We start from the raw sequence: 25890 nt of genomic DNA, 5'->3' as shown, positions 1-25890 counted from the left end.
TCTAGCTTGCAAACCAGTGGTAGAGGGCTTGTAGTTGTATGGTCGAGAACATAAACCACTCGTCAGCTGCACCCACCCCCTCCTCCCCAATTGAATAATTGAAAAGTTTTCATATGATGGTTACCAAATCGTTTTGGTTTGATTGATTAATCAAACCTTTAGTATAAAACAAATATTGAAAAATTGAGCAACTTGTTTATGTAGCATTTATTAGCATAAAAAAAATCCTGCATATACCGCCCGTTGTGTACCTGTTTCAGTTTCGCCATGTGAAGTTTTTATGTCCAAAGATTCTCTGTCATCAGGCAAAGAACATGGCATCGTAGGTGTCCAATAGTATTCTTTCTAACCCCATGATGATCAGATCATTCAATACAGCTAGAATTACCTGTAAAGTATGATAAAATATAAGTTTCGAGCCACATACCTTATGCATACATTTTCTACAGGGTTTATTGGTTTTTTTTATCAGATTCCAAATGCATCTGTAATGATTTATTTTCTTATTATTGAAAAGAAAAACCAAAGAAAATACAGATTTATTTAGTAGCTCTAGTTAGTACAGTAGTAATGTAATTTAATCCATTTCAGATCATATGCTTGTTGTAGAAAATTTGTATGTGTAACTTTTCAACCTATGTACCTATATAATAAAAAAAAATTCTAGTGAAAATGAAGTTTGATTACTAAAAGATGCTTCATCGCGTCAGAGCGTAAATAATTATTATCATTTGGACAAAAAATTAAGTTTAAATGTGTATTTATATTAACATCTAACTAACAAAAAAATAAATATATACCAATAATTTATTTTGCTATTGTTGTCTGCACAATCAATACCTAATTCCATATGACTATACCACCACAAACCTCCCAACTGGGAAAAGTTATACAACAAAAAGGGGCTGCATAGAGGCTCCAGCCTGGTTTCAAAAAAGTCATCTGAGGAAATTATTATGTTTGAGGAGCTTTTTTTCCAAGCTGATAATTTAATAAAAACATATATTTTGACTTTGCAAATGATTTCTTAAACATATACTTTATTACTGTTTATAAAACGACCATGATTGTTTTTATCAGATAATCGGAAATATTTTTTTTATTTTGGTCTACATTTTTACTAACCTGTCAATAAAAATGCAGTTGGCTGACATGACCTCTCCGTGGATTTTCTTTATGGAAAACCATAAATGGCAAATACCTTCCAGTTCATGAAGATCTGATATCGCCTTAGCCAGGAACATTATACAAATGTTGCCAGTATATGTTGAAGATCAAACTTTTAGCATGCCGGGCCGTCAACAAATAATCGGCAGACCTCACAACTCCTATATGCTCCGAGTCTCATTTTTGTCAGTAATCAGACGATTGTGTATAAACGCGGTAGTCAAAAAATATACATACAAGATAAATGTTGCGTGATCGAGATGTAAAATCTACATCTAATGTTATAATAAGATCGGGTGATTTCACTGCCTCACACAGTTCATTAAGCTCAACTTTTTAATAAATTGCTACTTTCCTAGAGTTCTGCATGGATTTTGACCAAATTTGGCCACAAACATCCTTGGGGGAAGAGGAACAGAACTTGTATAAAAATTTTGTCTCTGACCCCTTGGGGCCCCTTGGGGCAGGAGTCAGGGCGGGGCCCAATAGGGGAATTAGAGGTATATATTGAAATTCCTTCAGAAAAAAAACAATGAACCTGTATTCACAACAGTAGTTGGCATTACAAACCAGGTGAGCGATACAGGCCCTCTGGGCCTCTTGTTTGCTCACTAGTATGGCTTAACTTGTTTACAGGCTGTTTGTTCTTATATATTGATGCGTAATATAATTGTCTACATTTGTTGCAAGTAACGCTGTCTTCCTTGATCTGAACGAAATACTGTTTGAAAAGGAATTTGTGGATATCTTTGTTCTCTACACCACGGAGAGTTCGTCTATTTCCTGGTTTTGTTCTTTTAGAACATAAGCAGCACGGAAAATCTTTCGGGGATGGCATCCTAAAATAATTAAATAGGTTAGAGACAATTTTATACAAACATGTTGATCAATACATACATGTATAAGCAAGACTTGTGTTTAGTGTAAACTTCATGTACACTCGTAGTGATTACGAAAAAAGCGTGCCAAAGTGATTGGATGGTTAGGACTACTATTAATGGTTGCAATAATACATCCACGATGTTCCAGAAGTTAACATCACTGTCGTTATATCTATCCCTGGGCTATACCATAGTAATGGTGTAGGCATTTCAGAAGAGTTACTGAGGATTAGGGGTGGATATAACGCCAGTGGTAGTAACCCTTGGTATATCGAAGTAGCTAAATACTGATTGTAGGCTGGTTAAATGACCATGATTGCTAATATGGCGTAAAGCAAACTAACAATATCAACAATACAACTCCATAAAGGCTGCTTACAAGAAACATTACATAAATGTATTACTTTAATTAGCCTTTCAGTAAAACGCATAACACAGCCTTGCTTATTTTAACTTATTTTATTTGTACAATTCTATTTTCCCAATATTTTTATTTTATTATTGCCCCAACCTCAGTGGAAATCAAAAACTGTTAATTTTGATAAATCCTAACCATATACAGTCAAACCTGTCTATAAAGGACACCCAGGGGACAAGGCTAAAGTGTCCTTTATAGAGAGGTGTCCTTTATATAGAGGTCAGTGTTTTGCCGAGTTATGTCCCCTGAGCGGTTCAACCTAAGCAATTTTTCCATACACAAATACATTAATTTGTCTCATTTTCTTTTCATTTTGTTCATTTTGGAATAAATGAATAGTAATATAATTATTATTTAAAGGAATATGTACAGTATATTTATATTTTTCATTTCAATCAAATCAGAAAAAAATGAATCTGAAACAATTTTTAATATTTGATAAATTGTATAGATTCTACATGTATTTGGGTTTTTTTTTTATTCACTTTCAATAAAGCAAGGTTATACAGGACAAATATTTTATTAACAGAGCCTTTCGTGAAGGTTTTGAACAAGCCATAATATCGTCTGTGTTTGTAAAATCCCAAATAAAAAGTTGCACAAAATGAGAAAATCAATGTTTGGGCTCGTTCAAAAATTTACATTTGGGGTTGACAATATCTTGGAAGATTCCATCTTTTCGCCACTCATATGCATTGGTCCGTACATGTAATTGTTCTAAACACATTGTTAATGAGGCGAGTAAAGTGTCCACGCTGTCTTGAATCTATGTTATTTCAGACAAAACAAATGTCAAGACATGTAGTCGTGAACTGGCTTACATCAAAAAGTCGCTATTCAAACAATGGTTCACACCCAATGAGTCCCTGTATAATTTACACAGATATAATGCAAACCCCAGAGTGTTACGAAATGTGACGTAAGGGAAATAACTCTAATTGACTAACGCAGAAGAACATTGACAATATGGCTTCCTTTGTTGTTTTACCGATGCACAGGTTCAATATAAGATGTTCGCTGTTTGTATTATAGAATAGTTACTGTCTTCAGGTTAAATTTAAGTGTCCGCTTTCTTCATAGAAAGTGTCCGCTATACACATTCAATTTATACAGTGATTTTCATTAAAAAACGATGTCTTTTTGTGTCTTCTATACTGTATATTTACGTAGTCTAACTTCTACTGAAAGCTTATGTTTTTTTTTCGAGTGAAAGTACCGACGTTTGGAAACTTTATTTGTGTCCGTTATATGGAAATTTTACCGACTTACGGACAAAATTTAGTGTCCGCTGTCCGCATTGAGGAGGTGTCCGCTATATACATGACATTTATATAGTGATTTTTGTTGGGGATTCCTAGCACTGTCCGTTATGGACAGGTGTCCGCTATATAGAGGTGTCCGCTATTGCAGGTTTGACTGTATAGATTCTTTAATCCGTTTACATAACAAATGAGTAACCACTTTCGTTTTTAGCCCACCATCATCAGATGGTGGGCTATTCAAATCGCCTTTCGTCCGTGGTCCGTCCGTCCTTCCGTCCGTCCGTTAACAATTCTTGTTACCGCTATTTCTCTAAAAGTACTGAAGGGATCTTTCTCAAATTTCATATGTAGGTTCCCCTAGGACCCTAGTTGTGCATATTGTATTTTGGGACTGATCGGTCAACAAGATGGCCGCCAGGCAGCCATCTTGGATTTTGATAGTTAAAATTTGTTACCGCTATTTCTCAGAAAGTACTGAAGGGATCTTTCTCAAATTTCATATGTAGGTTCCCCTAGGACCCTAGTTGTGCATATTGCATTTTGGGACTGATCGGTCAACAAGATGGCCGACCAGCCGCCATCTTGGATTTTGATAGTTAAAGTTTGTTACCGCAATTCTCAGAAAGTACTGAAGGGATCTTTCTCAAATTTCATATGTAGGTTCCCCTAGGACCCTAGTTGTGCATATTGCATTTTGGGACTGATCGGTCAACAAGATGGCCGACCAGCCGCCATCTTGGATTTTGATAGTTAAAGTTTGTTACGGCTAATTCTCAGAAAGTACTGAAGGGATTGTTCTCAAATTTCATATGTAGGTTCCCCTAGGACCCTAGTTTGCATATTGCATTTTGGGACTGATCGGTCAACAAGATGGCCGCCAGGTAGCCATCTTGGATTTTGATAGTTAAAGTTTGTTACCGCTATTTCTCAGAAAGCACTGAAGGGATCTTTCTCAAATTTCATATGTAGGTTCCCCTAGGACCCCAGTTGTGCATATTGCATTTTGGGACTGATCGGTCAACAAGATGGCCGCCAGTAGCCATCTTGGATTTTGATAGTTAAAGTTTGTTACCGCTATTTCTCAGAAAGCACTGAAGGGATCTTTCTCAAATTTCATTTGTAGGTTCCCCTAGGACCCCAGTTGTGCATATTGCATTTTGGGACTGATCGGTCAACAAGATGGCTGCCAGGTAGCCATCTTGGATTTTGATAGTTAAAGTTTGTTGCCGCTATTTCTCAGAAAGCACTGAAGGGATCTTTCTCAAATTTCATATGTAGGTTCCCCTAGGACCCTAGTTGTGCATATTGCATTTTGGGACTGATCGGTCAACAAGATGGCCGACCAGCCGCCATCTTGGATTTTGATAGTTAAAGTTTGTTACGGCTAATTCTCAGAAAGTACTGAAGGGATTGTTCTCAAATTTCATATGTAGGTTCCCCTAGGACCCTAGTAGTGCATATTGCATTTTGGGACTGATCGGTCAACAAGATGGCCGACCAGCCGCCATCTTGGATTTTGATAGTTAAAGTTTGTTACCGCTATTTCTCAGAAAGTATTGAAGGGATTGTTCTCAAATTTCATGTAGGTTCCCCTAGGACCCTAGTTCTGCCTATTGCATTTTGCGACAACCATCTTGGATTTTGATAGTTTAAAGTTTGAAAAGCAGAAAAAAGAAGTGTAAGTTTGAAAAGCAGAGAAAAGATCCCTCTTTCATTTGTCAGACATAGATCAATCTTTGGTGGGCGCCAAGATCCCTCTGGGATCTCTTGTTTTTAGTTTGCCGGATTAATTATCTATATCGATCCCATTAAAACTATATATAATTAGTGAGAAGAAATATAGGATGTCACTAGTTTGGTTATCAGAATAATTGCTAACGTTTGTGTTTTTTTTAGATTTTTAAATAAGTTCAAATTATTCACCATTCGATTGTCTTAATAATTGCAATATTAGGACAAAATACCTCGTAAAATGAAATAAAACTAAAACTCAATAATGCAATATTAGAACAACAAATATAAGTACAAAAATTTTAAAAAAAATGTATGCAGTCGGTGTGTTTCGAACACCTTCGGTCAGACGTTCTCTCAGAAGCTTGTTGATCTTACCGCGGGATCTTTGCCAACTTTTCTGTTACATAACAGCTGGTAAAACTTTTATTTGAATTCACTTTTAAACATATTTTGTTATGCCCATGTTGATTCTCAGAGAAATTGTGGGATTTTATATTATATCGTTTTATTTCATATTGGTTTTATAGTAGATCACATTAAGTGTTAAATGAGCTCACATTTATTTCCATATGCATTCAAATATATAACCTATCCTTTTTGACAAACAATCTCTGTTAGGTGATGCGACCCGGCTATGTTAGCTTGACGTCTGCGATGTTTAACTGCATTCAATGAATAACCAACATTATAAGCTCACCTGGTCCGAAGGACCGAGGTGAGCTTATGGGATACCGCAGCGTCCGGCATCCGTCCGGCGTCCGGCGTCCGGCGTCCGTCAACAATCGCCTTCTTCTCCATAACCGCTGGTCGGATTTCAACAAAATTTGACTGGTAGCATCCTTATGGGCTACTAACTGAAAATTGTACAAATGATGGGGCTGATCCCCTGGGGGCCTGAGGGGCGGGGCCAAAAGGGGTCAATTTGGCTATTTCCATATAAACGACTTCTTCTCTGAAACTAAGCATGGTATAGCACCCATAATGCAATGTTAGCATCCTTATAGGGTGAGGATTCCAAATTGTGCAAATGATAGGGCTGACCCCACGGGGTCTTGAGGGGCGGGGTCAAAAGGGGTCAATTTGGCTTTTTCCATATAAATGACTTCTTCTCTGCAACTAAGCGTGGTATAGCACCCATAATGCAATGGTAGCATCCTTATAGGGTTGGGATTCCAAATTGTGCAAATGATGGGGCTGATTCCCCGGGGGCCTGAGGGGCGGGGTCAAAAGGGGCCAATTTGGCTATTTCCATATAAACGACTTCTTCTCTGAAACTAAGCACGGTATAGCACCCATAATACAATGGTAGCATCCTTATAGTGTGGGGATTCAAAATTGTGCAAATGATAGGGCGGACCCCCTGGGGGCCTGAGGGGCGGGGTCAAAAAGGGGTCAATTTGGCTATTTCCATATAAATGACTTCTTCTCTGCAACTAAGCATGGTATAGCACCTATAATGCAATGGTAACATCCTTATAGGGTGGGGATTCCAAATTGTGCAAATGATAGGGCTGACCCCCGGGGGCCTGAGGGGCGGGGTCAAAAGTGGTCAATTTCCATATAAATGACTTTTTCTCTGCAACTTAACATGGGATTACGCTCATAATGCAATGGTTACATCCTTATAGGGTTTGGATTCAAAATTTTGCAAATGATGGGGCTGACCCCCCGGGGGCCTGAAGGGTGGGGTCAAAAGGGGTTAATTTAGCTATTTCCATATAAACTACTTCTTCTCTGCAACTAAGAATGGAAGAGCACTTATAATGCAATGGTAGCATCCTTATAGGGTTGGGATTTGAAATTGTACAAATGATAGAGCTGACCCCCGGGGCCTTAGACGGCAATAGATGCGAGGTCAAAAAGGTCAATTAGGCTACTACTTTCATATAAATTACTTTGCCTCTGAACCTATGTATTGGATAGCATATTTGTATGGTATCAATAGCATCATTGTATGGTTGTGATTCAAAATTAAACTTTGGGAGTCAATTTTGCTTATTTTTCTAATTGTCAGAGTCTTGTGATAATTACTAACAAAAAACCAGGTGAGCGATACAGGCCCTCTGGGCCTCTTGCTAATATCTAGGCTACTGTGCAGCTAACATTTGGCTAAATTTTGTTTGTAACATTTGTAGTACATCTGTTATACGAAAAATAGATCGCTGAAATTTGTCGACTCTACTAGCCTATTTAGTAACATTGTTTGATGAGACAAGGAACGGCTGCAGGGCTATGGTAAAATCAGGAATAAGCTGTTATGTCCTATCTGCGACGGTTTTTATATCGTGAAGAGATATTCATCATATTTTAAGATATAAAGTGACTTCAATTTCTATTTATCATAAAAGTATTACTTACCGGTACCTACTTCAGGTTATTGACATCATCAGCAAAATAGATACAGTAATATTTTCAGTCTGCCTTGAATCATTTTCAGCTTCCGTATTGGATAAAATAACCCTTGCTGGTATTGTAAATACAAGCATAAACTATTTATTAAAGTATGCATGTGTTTGTAGAATGCGCTCAATATAAACAAAGAACAAATTGACACGAAATACCATCACATATCGGCATTTTGCCGTAACACAACCGAATATAGGGGTAGTATAAAATGCGTTAAATTTAAAAATAATTAAAACACTTCCAAAATATGATAAATTTAATATTTTAATGATGCAAAAATGTAATGTTTATTATTTAACACTTATTTTCGTTTTGCTCTGAAAAGCGAGGCCAATATCAGCCCATAACGCACCAAGCCCTTTTTTAAAACTTTTTTCTCAACTTTGACATTTTAGGAGCAGGATTTCTGACGAACAGCTAATTTATTTGGTGGGGCTAAATATATTTTTTTTATATTCTTATTATCTTTTCATTCCAACAATTTAAATATGGTGTTAATATTTGCAACTTTGGGATTTGAAAAAATCACATTCATTTTCTGAAATTGGTGGAATTAATTATGATGACTATAAATATAATTGTATTATATCTATAGTGTGTACAGTTTGTGAGTTATATTTATGTGATTTCTTTGCAGTACATACAGAAAATGGCTGGAGCAGAGAGTCAGAAAGGTCATGGTCCCATGCCTTCTGTGGAGGAGGCAGCAGCTATCCTACAGACTCAGACCAGTTACATTCACCAGCTGGAAAATGAAAACAGATACATTAAGGTCAGGTAGTCAGATTTGTAACCAATATATAATAACTTTTTATTTTGCTACTGTGTTGAATAATATGTAAATAAATGCTGGTGTATAGCTAAATGCATTATGAATGGGAGAATGTTGAAAAATATTTGTCCGACTGTTGGTAAGTACATTTTAAAGTATATCTACAGCATCTAGTATATTAATATTTATATTTTAAGGCTGTTATTGGAATATTTGTGAATCCATAGCTTTTTATAACGCCTTGTATTTGTTAAAGATGCTCCACCGCCGACAGAGCATAAATGATATTCATCATTTGAACAATAATTAGTGTTCAATCGTGTATACATAAGTCTAATTAACACAAAAAAAATAATATAAAATAATTTATTTTGCCTTTGGGTCATGCGCAATCAGTACTTCATGCCATATAGGATATAGTGTCAGGGAATTTTTTCGGGATGCAATTAGTTATTTTTTTTATATTTTTAACTTGAATTAAAATTAGAAGCTCAAACTTTTCAACGACGGTAATGGTGTAAAGTAAGTAACTTTTGTAACTGAAGAAAAATACTAAATCGTCTGCTCCTGTTTTAGATAGTGAAAAAATACCATTTGTCAGCGGTGGAGCATCTTTAATGTTGGAAAATGTTACTGAATAGGCCAATGATATTAAAAATGAATGCTTAAAATTGTATGATAATGAGAATTTGTGTATCTAAATTTTTTATTTAGGAAGAACTGTTTGCTTTAAGAGCAAAAGTTGGAGAACTTTTGGATGAGAACAGAAGACTTCATGCTGAGCTTAAGAAAAGTGTGATGCAAGAAGTGTTTGGTGTAGAGGGTGATTTCTCTAAGGTAAATATTCTTTATTTCTATCTACATTTATATTTTATGAGTTTTTTTTTAACTATAAGATTATTTATCCAATTTAAAATCTTTAAAGATGCATTTGAACTATAATTGATGTTTAATCGTGTAAACATGTGTCTTATTATCATAAAAATACATATAAAATAATATATTTTGCTTTTGGTGCATGCACACTCATCACTTAAATTAATACATAGTGCCATGGATTTTTTATTGGGATGCAATTAATTATTTTCAATATTTTTATCTTCAATTGAAAAAAAATCTCAATCTTTTCAACCGTGGTAATGGTGTAAAATAAGTAACTTTTGTAACTGAAGAAATATACTAATTTGCCTGCTCCTGCGTTTGATAGAGAAAAAATACCAATCGCCGGCGGTGGAGCATAATAAATTTGAAGAAAAATCCTTATGGACGAAATCTATGAAAAATAAAAACAATAACGACTGACTAGTGAGCGCTTTCGCCCAAACTAGTCAGTCGTTATTGTTTTTAATACAACGTGACTAGCGTTTGTATTATTGCTATTCGGTTTACCATGATGTGTAGGACTGTGTAGGACTTGCCCTACAATGACATCTAGTGGTGACCTCTTAAACCATTTCATTCATAAACTTCCATTCATAAAAATCCCTATTTATTGAATGATATTCCTTTTGACCAATCAAAATGTTGGATTCCCTTTACTGCAGTATGCAGTCATGGGAATCTTGCCTTATGATTGGTGGAATTCACACAGCCTCTGTAGAATATACACACACATACTCCCTAACTGTGTCTACATGTGTATACATGTACATACAATCTACATCTGGTGGTGATTCCTCTGTCTAACTTACATAAACTGTTAATTATAATGATAATACAAATTGGAATTACTATATAAGACTTATAGACCTCAGAGTTAAAAAGTAAACAGTTCAGAGCTACTTTCTGTGTACATTATAATAATGCTTTAAAATGATTATTGATAAGGCTGCTCTCATGTGTTCATGGTTTTACCTACATAAGTGTGCAACAGAAGTCAAGAGTGTAGGACAAAAATTCCTTTTTTTAATGAATATAAGACTTAAATGCTTTCTTTATTTTGAAATTGTTTATTTTATGTTGGGATTTTTAATTAAGAAGAATGTCAAACAATATTCCTTCAGACCAATCAAAATGTGGCATCTCCATTACTGCATTTGTGTGTATGCAATCATGGGAAGCCTGCTTTCTGATTGGTGGAATTCTCACAGCCTATGTGTAGAATATACACACACCTACTCTACATGCACTCATCTGTCTAACTTACATAAACACTGTTAATGACAATACAAATTGGAATTACTATCTAAGGCTTATAGACCTTAGAGTTAAAAGTAAACTAATCAAAGTTTCTTTCTGTGTACATTATAGTAATGTTTTAAAATGCTTATTCATATGGCTGCCCTCAGGTGTGCATGTTTTCACTATACATACATAACTGTGCAACACAAAAGTCAAGACTGTAGGACAAAAACTCATTTTTAATGAATACAAGACTTAAATGCTTTCTTTATTTTGAAATTGTCTAATTTATGTAGGAATTTTATTTAAGAAGAATGTCAAACAAAACATATGCATTAGTTGAATATTCTTGAAATAATTGATATCAAAGTCGGTCACCCGACCACCAGACATTAGACTGCCGATAGATATGCAAAGCCTTCAATTAAGCTTAATTTTCCAGGACATACAGTATCTGTTTTCTGGGGAATTGGACATCTGCCTAACAGCTTGATGTTTTTACTTGGATTATTAAGATTTTTTTTTTTTTTTTTTCACAAAACCAGAGTGGTGTATCAAATGTCATATAATCAACAGGACTTGATGGCAGTACTGAATTCATCAAATTCATTTCATTTCATACTAATTTTTCTGTATCTGCTGCATTGTATTTGCAGTACTTTGAGTACTTTGATTATTTTTTAAGGATACCCTGGTCCGAAGGACCAAGGTGAGCTTATGCCATACCGTGGCGTCCGGCGTCCGTCGTCCGTCGTCCGTCGTCCGTCGTCCGTCGTCCGTCCGTCCGTCCGTCCGTCAACAATCGACTTCTTCTCCATAACCGCTGGTCGGATTTCAACAAAATTTGACTGGTAGCATCCTTATGGGCTACTAACTGAAAATTGTACAAATGATGGGGCTGACCCCTCAGGGGCCTGAGGGGCTTGGCCAAAAGGGGTCAATTTGGCTATTTCCATATAAACGACTTCTTCTCTGAAACCAAGCATGGGATAGCACCCATAATGCAATGGTAGCATCCTTATAGGGTGGGGATTCAAAATTGTACAAATGATGGGGCTGACCCCCCGGGGGCCTGAGGGGCGGGGTCAAATGGGGTCAATGTGGCTATTTCCATATAAACGACTTCTTCTCTGAAACTAAGCATGGTATAGCACCCATAATGCAATGGTAGCATCCTTATAGAGTGGGGATTCAAAATTGTACAAATGATGGGGCTGACCCCCCGGGGCCTGAGGGGCGGGGTCAAATGGGGTCAATTTGGCTATTTCCATATAAACGACTTCTTCTCTGAAACTAAGCATGAGATAGCACCCATAATGCAATGGTAGCATCCTTATAGGGTGGGGATTCAAAATTGTACAAATGATGGGGCTGACCCCCCGGGGGCCTGAGGGGCGGGGTCAAATGGGGTTAATTTGCCTATTTCCATATAAACGACTTCTTCTCTGAAACTAAGCATGAGATATCACTCATAATGCAATGGTAGCATCTTTATAGGGTGGGGATTCAAAATTGTACAAATGATGTGGCTGACCCCCCGGGGGCCTGAGGGGCGGGGTCAAAAGGGGTCAATTTGGCTATTTTCATATAAACGACTTCTTCTCTGAAACCAAGCATGGTATAGCACCCATAATGCAATGGTAGCATCCTTATAGGGTGGGGATTCAATATTGTACAAATGATGGGGCTGACCCCTCGGGGGCCTGAGGGGCAGGGTCAAATGGGGTCAATTTGGCTATTTCCATATAAACGACTTCTTCTCTGAAACTAAGCATGAGCATGAGATAGCACTCATAATGCAATGGTAGCATCTTTATAGGGTGGGGATTCAAAATTGTACAAATGATGTGGCTGACCCCCGGGGGGCCTGAGGGGCGGGGTCAAAAGGGGTCAATTTGGCTATTTTCATATAAACGACTTCTTCTCTGAAACCAAGCATGGTATAGCACCCATAATGCAATGGTAGCATCCTTATAAGGTGGGGATTCAAAATTGTACAAATGATGGGGCTGACCCCCCGGGGGCCTGAGGGGCGGGGGTCAAATGGGGTCAATTTGGCTATTTCCATATAAACGACTTCTTCTCTGAAACTAAGCATGAGATAGCACTCATAATGCAATGGTAGTATCTTTATAGGGTGGGGATTCAAAATTGTACAAATGATGTGGCTGACCCCCGGGGGGCCTGAGGGGAGGGGTCAAAAGGGGTCAATTTGGCTATTTCCATATAAACGACTTCTTCTCTGAAACCAAGCATGGGATAGCACCCATAATGCAATGGTAGCATCCTTACAGGGTGGGGATTCAAAATTGTACAAATGATGGGGCTGACCCCCCGGGGCCTGAGGGGCGGGGTCAAAAGGGGCCAATTTGGCTATTTCCATATAAACGACTTCTTCTCTGAAACTAAGCATGGTATAGCACCCATAATGCAATGGTAGCATCTTTATAGGGTGGGGATTCAAAATTGTGCAAATGATGGGGCTGACCCCCAGGGGGCCTGAGGGGCGGGGTCAAAAGTGGCCAATTTGGCTATTTCCATATAAACGACTTCTTCTCTGAAACTAAGCACGGTATAGCACCCATAATACAATGGTAGTATCCTTACAGGGTGGGGATTCAAAATTGTGCAAATGATAGGGCTGACCCCCCGGGGGCCTGAGGGGCGGGGTCAAAAGTGGTCAATTTCCATATAAATGACTTTTTCTCGCTCATAATGCAATGGTTACATCCTTATAGGGTTTGGATTCAAAATTTTGCAAATGATGGGGCTGACTCCCTGGGGGCCTGAAGGGTGGGGTCAAAAGGGGTCAATTTAGCTATTTCCATATAAACGACTTCTTCTCTGCAACTAAGAATGGAAGAGCACTTATAATGCAATGGTAGCATCCTTATAGGGTTGGGATTTGAAATTGTACAAATGATAGGGCTGACCCCCGGGGCCTTAGACGGCAATAGATGCGAGGTCAAAAGGTCAATTAGGCTACTATTTTCATATAAATTACTTTGTCTCTGAACCTATGTATTGGATAGCATATTTGTATGGTATCAATAGCATCATTGTATGGTTGTGATTCAAAATTAAACTTTGGGAGTCAATTTTGCTTATTTTTCTAATTGTCAGAGTCTTGTGATAATTACTAACAAAAAACCAGGTGAGCGATACAGGCCCTCTGGGCCTCTTGTTTAAGGATATATATATATATACAGAATTGTCTGTAATGTTAACAGTTTAAAAGGACTTTATAACTGTGGTAAAATTATTGTCACATACCCTGGTTTTATCACATCAATCAAACTTCACTTTCTAAAAGACCAATGAGTAAAATTTTGGATGTTGATGAATATTCAAATATTTGAGTATTCATGTCGCAGATTGGTGTTCAAAGATAAAATGCTATTCAAATATTCGGAAAGAAGATGAAAACCCCATAAAATTTGCATCTTCATTGTACCATACCCTTCCTCATGAATTGGTTATTGATCAGCATTGATGAGAAGTATCACAGGTACGCAGGTAAAAACAAAGGATTAAGACCTTGTAATTAACACTGGTATTCACTTTGGGGTTCATAATTTAATAATCTGTAAAGATTCAAGTCATCATAGAGTTTTTATGGCCAGAACTACGTTTGTTTTATATGCTATCATTCTAATCTAACACTGTAGACCTATAATATTAGTTTAAATAGTTGCCAAAGGTTTCTATATTCCCTGCAGTTTTAAGTCTTAATAATTAAATGCAATAACAAGTTTTGTCTTAATATTGGATTGATTAATGATGCTTGTTTTTACAAACCATTCCAAAATAATCCCACTATGGAAGTTATCACAATATTAAAAAGTGACATACAATGTTACGTACAGATACCAGTATCTGTTTTTATTTGAGCATGTAGTATTGACAACTGTAGAAGAATACCCTAGTAATATTATCTTATAATTATTATGTAAAAGGAATGTTCAAATATTGAACTGACCGAATACTCGAATACATGTAGTAAATTGCTGTAAATTGACATTCATATAGATTTTTGTAGTAATTAATTATATTGTTATATAAAATCTCATGACTATTATTTTATCAAAGTCACAACTTGCAAAAAAATTGAAATAAAATTAAGTAACCATTATGCAATAGGATTCAAGGAAAAGTAAAATTTCCTGGTGCCTCTGCTGTGGCAAATAGACCTTTGGAACACTTAAAATATTTATTGTAAAGTGGTGATCGAGATATTACAGTATTGTTATAGTTTTATCAGAGTTAATCCTGTGTTTTACCTGTAGCTTCTCACCTATAATGACTCTCTGATCAGGTTAATCTTTTGTATTACACCTGTAGAGAGACTCTCACCTGTAACGAGTGACTCCTCGATTAGTTTAATCCCCTTATCCCTGTCTTTGTACCTGCCACTAATATGTTGTGACTTGCTATCCCTCCATTGGAGTGTTCAGCTTGTCAGATGTACACTGTGCATCGTTAACTGTGTATTATACTGTGACCTATTGTACTATTCTCATGGCAGATATGCCGATGCGTTACTTTGTTTTAAAGGTATGATTACAGGTTTAGTGATGTGGTTTGTAATGAAACATTCATGAATAGATTCCTATGGTAACATTTTATATATCCACAGGTAGACGACTCTTTCCTTTTGGATGATGAAAGACAAGCGTTCCAAAGTCGTGACATCCGTAACATACAGATAGAGATGGTAAGTAATACTGCTATATTCAAGATAATGTTTCTATAGGTTTGTTCACATGGAAACAAGAAAATAGAAAGAAAAAAAACTGTGATAAATTCTGGTACTATCTTTGACTGTATAACAGATTGTGTACATACTGATATAGATAATTGATATTGCAGGAACGCCTCAGTTCTATCCATGCTGCTCGGACAGAAAGACTGGAGTCCCAGCTAACCCATGCTAGGTCTGTAGAAATATCACAGTGACTGTTATCGTCAGAATTAGTCTTGTTTAAAAGTCTTTCCATTAAGATCCCATATTACAGATCATGACTGGTGCTTCAAACAGTTATTGGTTTATGCTTAAGAATCCATGTGGAAAATCCTAAATTGATCAATATTTGCTAATTTGGCAGGGAAGAGATTCAGAGATATGAACAGATAACAGAAGATTTGAGGTCACAGCTACGCATGAGGGATGTGATACCAACTCGGGAGGACGGCATGTTTATAGATACTGCATACATGTCTGATGCTCAGAAGGGCTTCCACAAACAGACTATCGACAGACTCACAAAGTAAGTCCTTCACAAATAAATCATAGTCAAAACTCATAGAGTATGTTACAGACAAATCACATACAGACTCACAGAGTAAGTCATTCACAAAATCTCAAATAAATCAAAACTCATAGAGTATGTTACAGACAAATCACAAACAGACTCACAGAGTAAGTCATTCACAAAGTCTCAAATAAATCAAAACTCATAGAGTATGTTACAGACAAATCAAAAACAGACTCACAGAGTAAGTCATTCACAAAGTCTCAAATAAATCAAAACTCATAGAGTATGTTACAGACAAATCACATACAGACTCACAGAGTAAGTCATTCACAAAGTCTCAAATAAATCAAAACTCATAGAGTATGTTACAGACAAATCACAAACAGACTCACAGAGTAAGTCATTCACAAAGTCTCAAATAAATCAAAACTCATAGAATATGTTACAGACAAATCACATACAGACTCACAGAGTAAGTTATTCACAAAGTCTCAAATAAATCAAAACTCATAGAGTATGTTACAGACAAATCAAAAACAGACTCACAGAGTAAGTCATTCACAAAGTCTCAAATAAATCAAAACTCATAGAGTATGTTACAGACAAATCACATACAGACTCACAGAGTAAGTCATTCACAAAGTCTCAAATAAATCAAAACTCATAGAGTATGTTACAGACAAATCACATACAGACTCACTGAGTAAGTCATTCACAAAGTCTCAAATAAATCAAAACTCATAGAGTATGTTACAGACAAATCACATACAGACGCACAGAGTAAGTCATTCACAAAGTCTCAAATAAATCAAAACTCATAGAGTATGTTACAGACAAATCACATACACACTCACAGAGTAAGTCGTTTACAAATTCTCAAATAAATCAAAACTCATTGAGTATGTTACAGACAAATCACATACACACTCACAGAGTAAGTCATTCACAAAGTCTCAAATAAATCAAAACTCATTGAGTATGTTACAGACAAATCACATACAGACTCACAAAGTAAGTCATTCACAAAGTCTCAAATAAATCAAAAAAACTCATAGAGTATGTTACAGACAAATCACATACAGACTCACAGAGTAAGCCATTCACAAAGTCTCAAATAAATCAAAACTCATAGAGTATGTTACAGACAAATCACATACACGCTCACAGAGTAAGCCATTCACAAAGTCTCAAATAAATCAAAACTCATAGAATATGTTACAGACAAATCACATACAGACTCACAGAGTAAGTCATTCACAAAGTCTCAAATAAATCAAAACTCATAGAATATGTTACAGACAAATCACATACAGACTCACAGAGTAAGTCATTCACAAAGTCTCAAATAAATCAAAACTCATAGAATATGTTACAGACAAATCACATACAGACTCACAGAGTAAGTCATTCACAAAGTCTCAAATAAATCAAAACTCATAGAATATGTTACAGACAAATCACATACAGACGCACAGAGTAAGTCATTCACAAAGTCTCAAATAAATCAAAACTCATAGAGTATGTTACAGACAAATCACATACAGACTCACAGAGTAAGTCATTCACAAAGTCTCAAATAAATCAAAACTCATAGAGTATGTTACAGACAAATCACATACAGACTCACAGAGTAAGTCATTCACAAAGTCTCAAATAAATCAAAACTCATAGAATATGTTACAGACAAATCACATACAGACTCACAGAGTAAGTCATTCACAAAGTCTCAAATAAATAAAAACTCATAGAGTATGTTACAGACAAATCACATACAGACTCCCAGAGTAAGTCATATATGTTGAAGTTAATCACATCAATTAAGATACACTTACAAAGTTTAAATTTTGTATTGAGACACATGGACACAAGATGCAGATGTTTGTTAGAGATGAGGAGAAAATGCATTGGCCAGACCTGGGTTTGAACCCGGGACCTCCGAACACAAGCCTGAGCTCTACCAATGATTGACCCACTACATATTAAATGTAGGAAGTCACACACTAACAGACCATGTATGGACAGATTTGGAAGGAGGGGGACATAACTCCTGTTGTAGATTATGTAATGATTTGTTCACAATGTTACAGAGAGCGAGATGAACTGATGGAACATGTGACGGTGCTAAAGGGGCGTGTCTCAGAGATGGTCGGCCGCGAAGAGGAGGCATACCAACAGATGAAAAAAGGAATTGAACTTGTGGAACAGGCTCAGTTTGAGCAAACACAGGTAACTTGAAAATTCTCTTAGGGAAGGTAAAATATTTTAAAACTATTTCTTTCCAATATAGTGTAAACTCTTTATTTGGGAACCCATAGACAAATCCTGTGTTTGTAATGCAATACTTATCACAATCCATTCAACCAATAATGATTCATTATGTTTTGGTGATAACTTAAAATAAAGTAACAGTCTTTTGTATGACTTATTAACTGAAGTTCGTGTAATAATTACAATAAATTGGACTCTATGACACAATACCATAGATGTAAGTATTAGATTGTGAGTTATGATTATAAGACTATCCCCTACAGGCTATGGTACACAAGGAACAGCTGAGTGAGGAACTCAATAACATGAGACAGAGATTTGATGCTCATATCAACGACACACAAATTAAAATGAACAAGGACAGGGAATCAGTGCGACGAGAAAATAACACAATTGTAGAGGAGCTTAATGGCAAGGTCAGTGTGTGATCCTGTAGTATTGGGAAAAAATGTCAAGGTCATAATGTGATCCTGTAGTATTGTGAAACAATGTCAAGATCATAATGTGATCCTGTAGTATTGTGAAACAGTGTCAAGGTCAGTGTGTGGTCCTGTAGTATTGTTAGCTCACCTGGCCCGAAGGGCCGGTGAGCTTATGTCATGGCGCGGCGTCCGTCGTCCGTCCGTCAACATTTCCTTTAAATTGCTACTAGTCATAGAGTTCTGGATGGATTGTAACCAAATTTGGTCACAAACATCCTTGGGAAAGGGGAACAGAACTTGTATAAATTTTGGCTTTAACACTCCGGGGGCAGGAGGGGCGGGGCCCAAGAAGGGAAATAGAGGTAAATCCTATAAATCCCTACCTGTCCTAGAGTTCTGCATGGATTGTAACCAAATTTGGCCACAAACATCCTTGGGGGAAGGGGAACAGAACTTGTATAAATTTTGGCTCTGATCCCCCTGGGGCAGGAGGGGCGGGGCCCAATAGGGGAAATAGACAGGGTTCGCACAGGCTTGAAAAGGCCTTGAATTTTGAGTGTCTGCCTTGAAAGGCCTTGAAATTGATATATGGCCTTGAAAGGCCTTGAAAAATGGTCGTATAGCCTTGAAAACATAATTTTAGGCCTTGAATTTACTTAATCTATCACAGACATCTTTTAATTTTGGTGGTTAATTGCAGAAAAATCGTTAAAAATTTTCTTAACCCTTACCACGCTTATCACGGCATATTGACAACAAAATGAAAATGACGTTTGTGGAGTCTCTAGAATGTACCACCTGTTATCAGTAATATGATACTCGGAACACATCTGGTTTTATCACTATCTAATAAAAGAAGAATCGGGGTCTTCTGTGGGTTTGTTATTTATGAGGGGTTAAGTAATAATAAGATATAGACAGATCACTGAGCTGGATCAGTCAGCATCACTTGCCGGCTACAAAAACATGGCGGGGAGCCTGGCTATCGTCAGAAGGTGAGGACAATAATGATGACTGCATTTTGATATCATATTAAATTCTGACAGTGAATTGGATTAGTTTAATGGTTTTCTTTAGATATTGTTCAAGGCAATTCATAGTTAAAGATCGGCAATTTGAGATGGTAAAATCATAGTTGAATATCGGTATTTTGAGACGGTACAATCTCCGAAAGATCAGGACCTTCTTACAGATGTTGAGATAGGGTGAGAGGGTTAGAGGAATTGAAGCATCTGTAATGTCAAGCTTGTTCAAGCAAATTGAAGTTATAACGGAAGACTAAGAGCATGGCTTTCTAGTTTTTATTTGACAATGATGTGATGGTTAGATTGAAATTTCTCAAATTATTTGTTCACTTAAAACTGTCTGCAAATTCGTCAGATATCATCAATATAAAGGATTAATGTGAGAAGAATGAAAGAAACATTTTTATTTTCTTGTCAATATGAAATTCTTATGCTTATAATATGGCTATTAGGGCCTTGAATTTTATCATCAAAAGCCTTGAAGAGGCCTTGAAAAGCCTTGAATTTCATATCTTGATTTCTGTATGAACCTTGATAGAGGTAAATCCTTTAAATCGCTACTTGTCATAGAGTTCTGAATGGATTGTAACCAAATTTGGCCACAAACATCCTTGGGGGAAGGGGAACAGAACTTGTATAAATTTTGGCTCTGACACCCCGGGGCAGGAGAGGTGGGGCCCAATAGGCAAAATAGAGGTAAATTCTTTAAATTGCTACTTGTCATAGAGTTCTGCATGGAATATAACCAAATTGGCCACAAACATCCTTTGTGGAAGGGGAACAGAACTTGTATAAATTTTGGCTCTGACCCCCAGGGGGCAGGAGGGGTGGGGCCTAATAGGGGATTGAGAGGTTAATATTAAAATTCCTTCAGAAAAGAAACAATGAACCTGTATTCAGAACATTACTTGGCATATTACAAACCAGGTGAGCGATACAGGCCCTCTGGACCTCTTGTTGAACAGTGTCAAGGTCATTGTGTGATCCTGAAGTATTGTGAAACATTGTCAAGGTCAGTGTGTGATCCTGTAGTGTTGTGAAACAGTGTCAAGGTCAGTGTAAGGTCCTGTAGTATTGTGAAACAGTGTCAAGGTCATTGTGTGGTCCTGTAGTATTGTGAAACAGTGTCAAGGTCATTGTGTGATCCTGTAGTATTGTGAAACAGTGTCAAGGTCATTGTGTGATCCTGTAGTATTGTGAAACAGTGTCAAGGTCAGTGTGTGGTCCTGTAGTATTGTGAAACAGTGTCAAGGTCATTGTGTGATCCTTTAGTATTGTGAAACAGTGTCAAGGTCAGTGTGTGATCCTGTAGTATTGTGAAACAGTGTCAAGGTCATTGTGTGATCCTTTAGTATTGTGAAACAGTGTCAAGGTCGCTGTGTGATCCTGTAGTATTGTGAAACAGTGTCAAGGTCATTGTGTGATCCTTTAGTATTGTGAAACAGTGTCAAGGTCAGTGTGTGATCCTGTAGTATTGTTAAACAGTGTCAAGGTCATTGTGTGATCCTTTAGTATTCTAAAACAATGTCAAGGTCAGTGTGTGATCCTGTAGTATTGTGAAACATTGTCGAGGTCATGATTAGCTGCAATATTGTAGCTCAAAAGACTTTAAGACAGATAACGGTGTCATCTTTAGAGGATGCCTATTACTGCTAATGGAGCAAAGATATGTTTGTGCAAACCATTATTAAAACATCTGCATGCATTTTATCTTACTTGTTTTATATAACTTACCTACAAAGCAATAAAACTGAACCTTATAAAATATCAAATTCACAGCGAGACATTTTTTTTTTTCACATATAAACATGGTGGTCTTTTCGAATGAAAATTATACCGGAAATCTACAAATTGCGAATTTGACATCTTAATAGTGGTAAAGTAGATATTTAAAATGGTAGTTATGTTTCTTTTGCACAAAATTAACCTGTAAATGCATGTATATGCATAAAATAATTGGAAACCTACAAAAAAGTATAGAAAACTATGCCCAAGTGATTTTCGGAGGCAGTGCTCCACTACGATATATAGGGACCATTTCGTACCCGGCCAAAGGGTACAGTAGGCCGGGTACATATATTCGTTCTAGGTCATGATATGATCCTGTAGTATTGTGAAACTATGTCAAAGTCAATGTGTGATCCTATAGTATTGTGAAACTATTTTGAAGTCAGTGTGTGGTCCTGTAGTATGTGAAATGGTGTCAAGGTCACTATGTGATCCTGTAGTATTGTTAAACAATGTCAAGATCAGTGTGTGGTCCTGTAGTATTGTGAAACAGTGTCAAGGTCATTATGTGATCCTGTAGTATTGTGAAGCAGTGTCAAGGTCACTATGTGATCCTGTAGTATTGTGAAACAGAGTGTCAAGGTCACTATGTGATCCTGTAGTATTGTGAAACAGTGTCAAGGTCACTATGTGATCATGTAGTATTGTGAAACAGTGTCAAGGTCACTATGTGATCATGTAGTATTGTTAAACAATGTCAAGGTCAGTGTATGATCCTGTAGTATTGTGAAACATTGTCAAGGTCACTATGTGATCCTGTAGTATTGTGAAACAGTGTCAAGGTCAGTGTATGATCCTGTAGTATTGTGAAACAGTGTCAAGGTCAGTGTGTGGTCCTGTAGTATTGTGAAACAGTGTCAAGGTCACTATGTGATTCTGTAGTACATTTGTGAAACTATGTCAAGGTCAATGTGTGATCCTATAGTATTGTGAAACTATGTCGAAGTCAGTGTGTGGTCCTGTAGTATGTGAAATGGTGTCAAGGTTACTATGTGATCCGGTAGTATTGTTAAACATTGTCAAGGTCAGTGTGTGATCCTGTAGTATTTAGAAACGGTGTCAAGGTCATGATATGATCCTGTAGTATGGTTAAACAATGTCAAGGTCAGTGTGTGGTCCTGTAGTATTGTGAAACGGTGTCATGGTCACTATGTGATCCTGTAGTATTGTAAAATAGTGTCAAGGTCAGTGTGTGGTCCTGTAGTATTGTGAAACAGTGTCAAGGTCATTATGTGATTCTGTAGTATTGTGAAACTATGTCAAAGTCACAATGTGATCCTGTAGTATTGTGAAACAATGTCAAGGTCACTATGTGATCCTGTAGTATTGTGAAACAATGTCAAGGTCAGTGTATGATCCTGTAGTATTGTGAAACAGTGTCAAGGTCAGTGTGTGATCCTTTAGTATTGTGAAACAGTGTCAAGGTCATTGTGTGATCCTGTAGTATTGTGAAACAATGTCAAGGTCACTTTGTGATCATGTAGTATTGTGAAGCAGTGTCAAGTATACTGTCTTCATGATAATTAATTATTCTCAATCAGTGTCAAGAATTAAAATGTAATAACTTTTAACTAATTTCTCATTTGATAGTATTTTGTTGTTTTTGTACTGACATCAGTACATTAATCTTGCTTTGTCAATGATATTGTGGACAATGGATTTCAGGTAAAGGAGCTTAATCTTCAGACAGCAGCAATGTCTACTCAAGTTGATAAAGTCACAAGAGAGAAAGTAGCACTTATCAATGAACTTGATGAATTAAAGATCCAATTACGACGATATGACAAGGAGGCTGCTATGGTAAGGCTGATGTTAATAAAGTCAGCTGAAGTTGTAAGTGATCTGTACAATGTTAGCTAATGAAGAAACACTTGAGCCAATTACAATACTTACATAAAAGTGTCTCATTTAGTGTGCTCTGATTTATGGAGATGAGGGATACTTTTTACTTGGTCCATAATTTCCATGGAAAAGTCCCTATTAAAATTAACAAATTTTACCAAATTCCTTGATCATCCATAAAAGTCTTTATAATTCCTTGTTAAATCACAAAAGAACCAGAAATGTAATTTAATTCTCTGTTAGTTTTGATAATAATGTTTTAACAAATATGAAGTGATATAATTATTATATGATGAAAGTTCATAATGTCATATTTTAAGTCATGATAATTGTTGCTATAAAATCTTCTTTGAGCAGTTCTTAGTGGGAAATCTCTAATTTAAGATTCTTTAGAGACTGGCAACCCTGACTTGGTATGCAAATTTTGCTCATATCCTTCCACTTTCATAAGAACATAATTATGCTTCCACTTTCACAAGAACATATGCTTTCAATTTGATGAGAATTTGGTCATTATGTTTATATGATCTGGGTAAAGATATTGAAACAATGATAAAATTTGTTAACATGACATGTGATTGTGAATTACAGTCCACAGACACGTTCCATGCTGAGTCAACCAATGCTAGTCTACAGAGAAGTCAGGCTCAGCAGGAGGCGGCCCGTCTGAGGAAGGATATGGACGTACTACGTCGCGCAAAGGATCAGGTCAGTAAACACAGGATATAAAGTTTATATCTATAAACTCATCAATCAATAAACAGGACAAAGTATAATGCAATAGAACATCAATTTTGCTTCTATGCATTACTGTTCTACGGGCAACTTGTATATTTAGATTCTTTGCCATGAATTGAACAACGAGCAAACATTGATCATTTACGCTCCCACAGACGACTTTTTTCTATGTAAAACAAATGTTTCCATGAGCATAAATAGCATAGCCCAGTTTGTACGATTATCCCTTGTGACATTGTAACATTGGTCTGATCAAAAGAATTACTATGTGTTAACTATACAGAGTAATTCATCTTTGAGAGAAAATAAATTGCGCAACAAGAGCAGTATGACCGTGATACCCCAGCTAGTGAGTAAATAGTAATGAATAAAATAAAAGCATGATTATCAATTCAGGAAAGAACACAACTGCAAATGGAGTTGGATGAGACAAGGAGACGTTTACAAAAGGCTGAACGTGATCTGGTGAACAGCAAAGAGGAGTCCATCCATCATACAACTACAAGTCAGGCCTTAGAGAGAGAGGTACATTAACATACAAGTCAGGTCTTAGAGAGAGAGAGGTACATTAACATACAAGTCAGGCCTTAGAGAGAGAGGTACATTAATGTACAAGTCAGGCCTTAGAGAGAGAGGTACATTAACATACAAGTCAGGCCTTAGAGAGAGAGGTACATTAACATACAAGTCAGGTCTTAGAGAGAGAGAGGTACATTAACATACAAGTCAGGCCTTAGAGAGAGAGGTACATTAACATACAAGTCAGGCCTTAGAGAGAGAGGTACATTAACATACAAGTCAGGCCTTAGAGAGAGAGGTACATTAACATACAAGTCAGGTCTTAGAGAGAGAGGTACATTAACATACAAGTCAGGCCTTAGAGAGAGAGGTACATTAACATACAAGTCAGGTCTTAGAGAGAGAGGTACATTAACATACAAGTCAGGTCTTAGAGAGAGAGGTACATTAACATACAAGTCAGGTCTTATAGAGAGAGAGGTACATTAACATACAAGTCAGGTCTTATAGAGAGAGAGGTACATTAACATACAAGTCAGGTCTTAGAGAGAGAGGTACATTAACATACAAGTCAGGTCTTATAGAGTGAGAGGTACATTAACATACAAGTCATGTCTTATAGAGTGAGAGGTACATTAACATACAAGTCATGTCTTATAGAGAGAGAGGTACATTAACATACAAGTCAGATCTTAGAGAGAGAGGTACATTAGAGAGAGAGAGAGGTACATTAACATACAAGTCAGATCTTATAGAGAGAGAGGTACATTAACATACAAGTCAGGTCTTATAGAGAGAGAGGTACATTAACATACAAGTCAGGTCTTATAGAGTGAGAGGTACATTAACATACAAGTCAGGTCTTATAGAGAGAGAGGTACATTAACATACAAGTCAGGTCTTATAGAGTGAGAGGTACATTAACATACAAGTCAGGTCTTATAGAGAGAGAGGTACATTAACATACAAGTCAGGTCTTAGAGAGTGAGAGGTACATTAACATACAAGTCATCTTATAGAGAGAGAGGTACATTAACATACAAGTCAGGTCTTAGAGAGAGAGGTACATTAACATACAAGTCAGGTCTTATAGAGAGAGAGGTACATTAACATACAAGTCAGGTCTTATAGAGTGAGAGGTACATTAACATACAAGTCAGGTCTTATAGAGTGAGAGGTACATTAACATACAAGTCAGGTCTTATAGAGAGAGAGGTACATTAACATACAAGTCAGGTCTTATAGAGAGAGAGGTACATTAACATACAAGTC

General features: G+C 36.7%; 1 protein-coding gene across 1 annotated transcript in view; it reads left to right on the top strand.

Moving 5' to 3' along the window:
* LOC138319781 (serologically defined colon cancer antigen 8 homolog) overlaps positions 1–25890 on the top strand; it is an 88771-nt gene that overhangs the window by 51140 nt on the left and 11741 nt on the right. Inside the window, 10 exon segments of the mRNA XM_069262915.1 lie at positions 8506–8640; positions 9355–9477; positions 15398–15475; positions 15631–15695; positions 15867–16028; positions 18104–18242; positions 18548–18700; positions 23185–23319; positions 23953–24069; positions 24496–24624. Coding sequence (XP_069119016.1) covers positions 8506–8640; positions 9355–9477; positions 15398–15475; positions 15631–15695; positions 15867–16028; positions 18104–18242; positions 18548–18700; positions 23185–23319; positions 23953–24069; positions 24496–24624 — 1236 coding nt within the window.

This window comes from Argopecten irradians, chromosome 3, assembly GCF_041381155.1.
Source record: "Argopecten irradians isolate NY chromosome 3, Ai_NY, whole genome shotgun sequence".
Lineage (NCBI taxonomy): Eukaryota > Metazoa > Mollusca > Bivalvia > Pectinida > Pectinidae > Argopecten > Argopecten irradians.
This window is presented reverse-complemented; position numbering and strand designations above follow the sequence as displayed.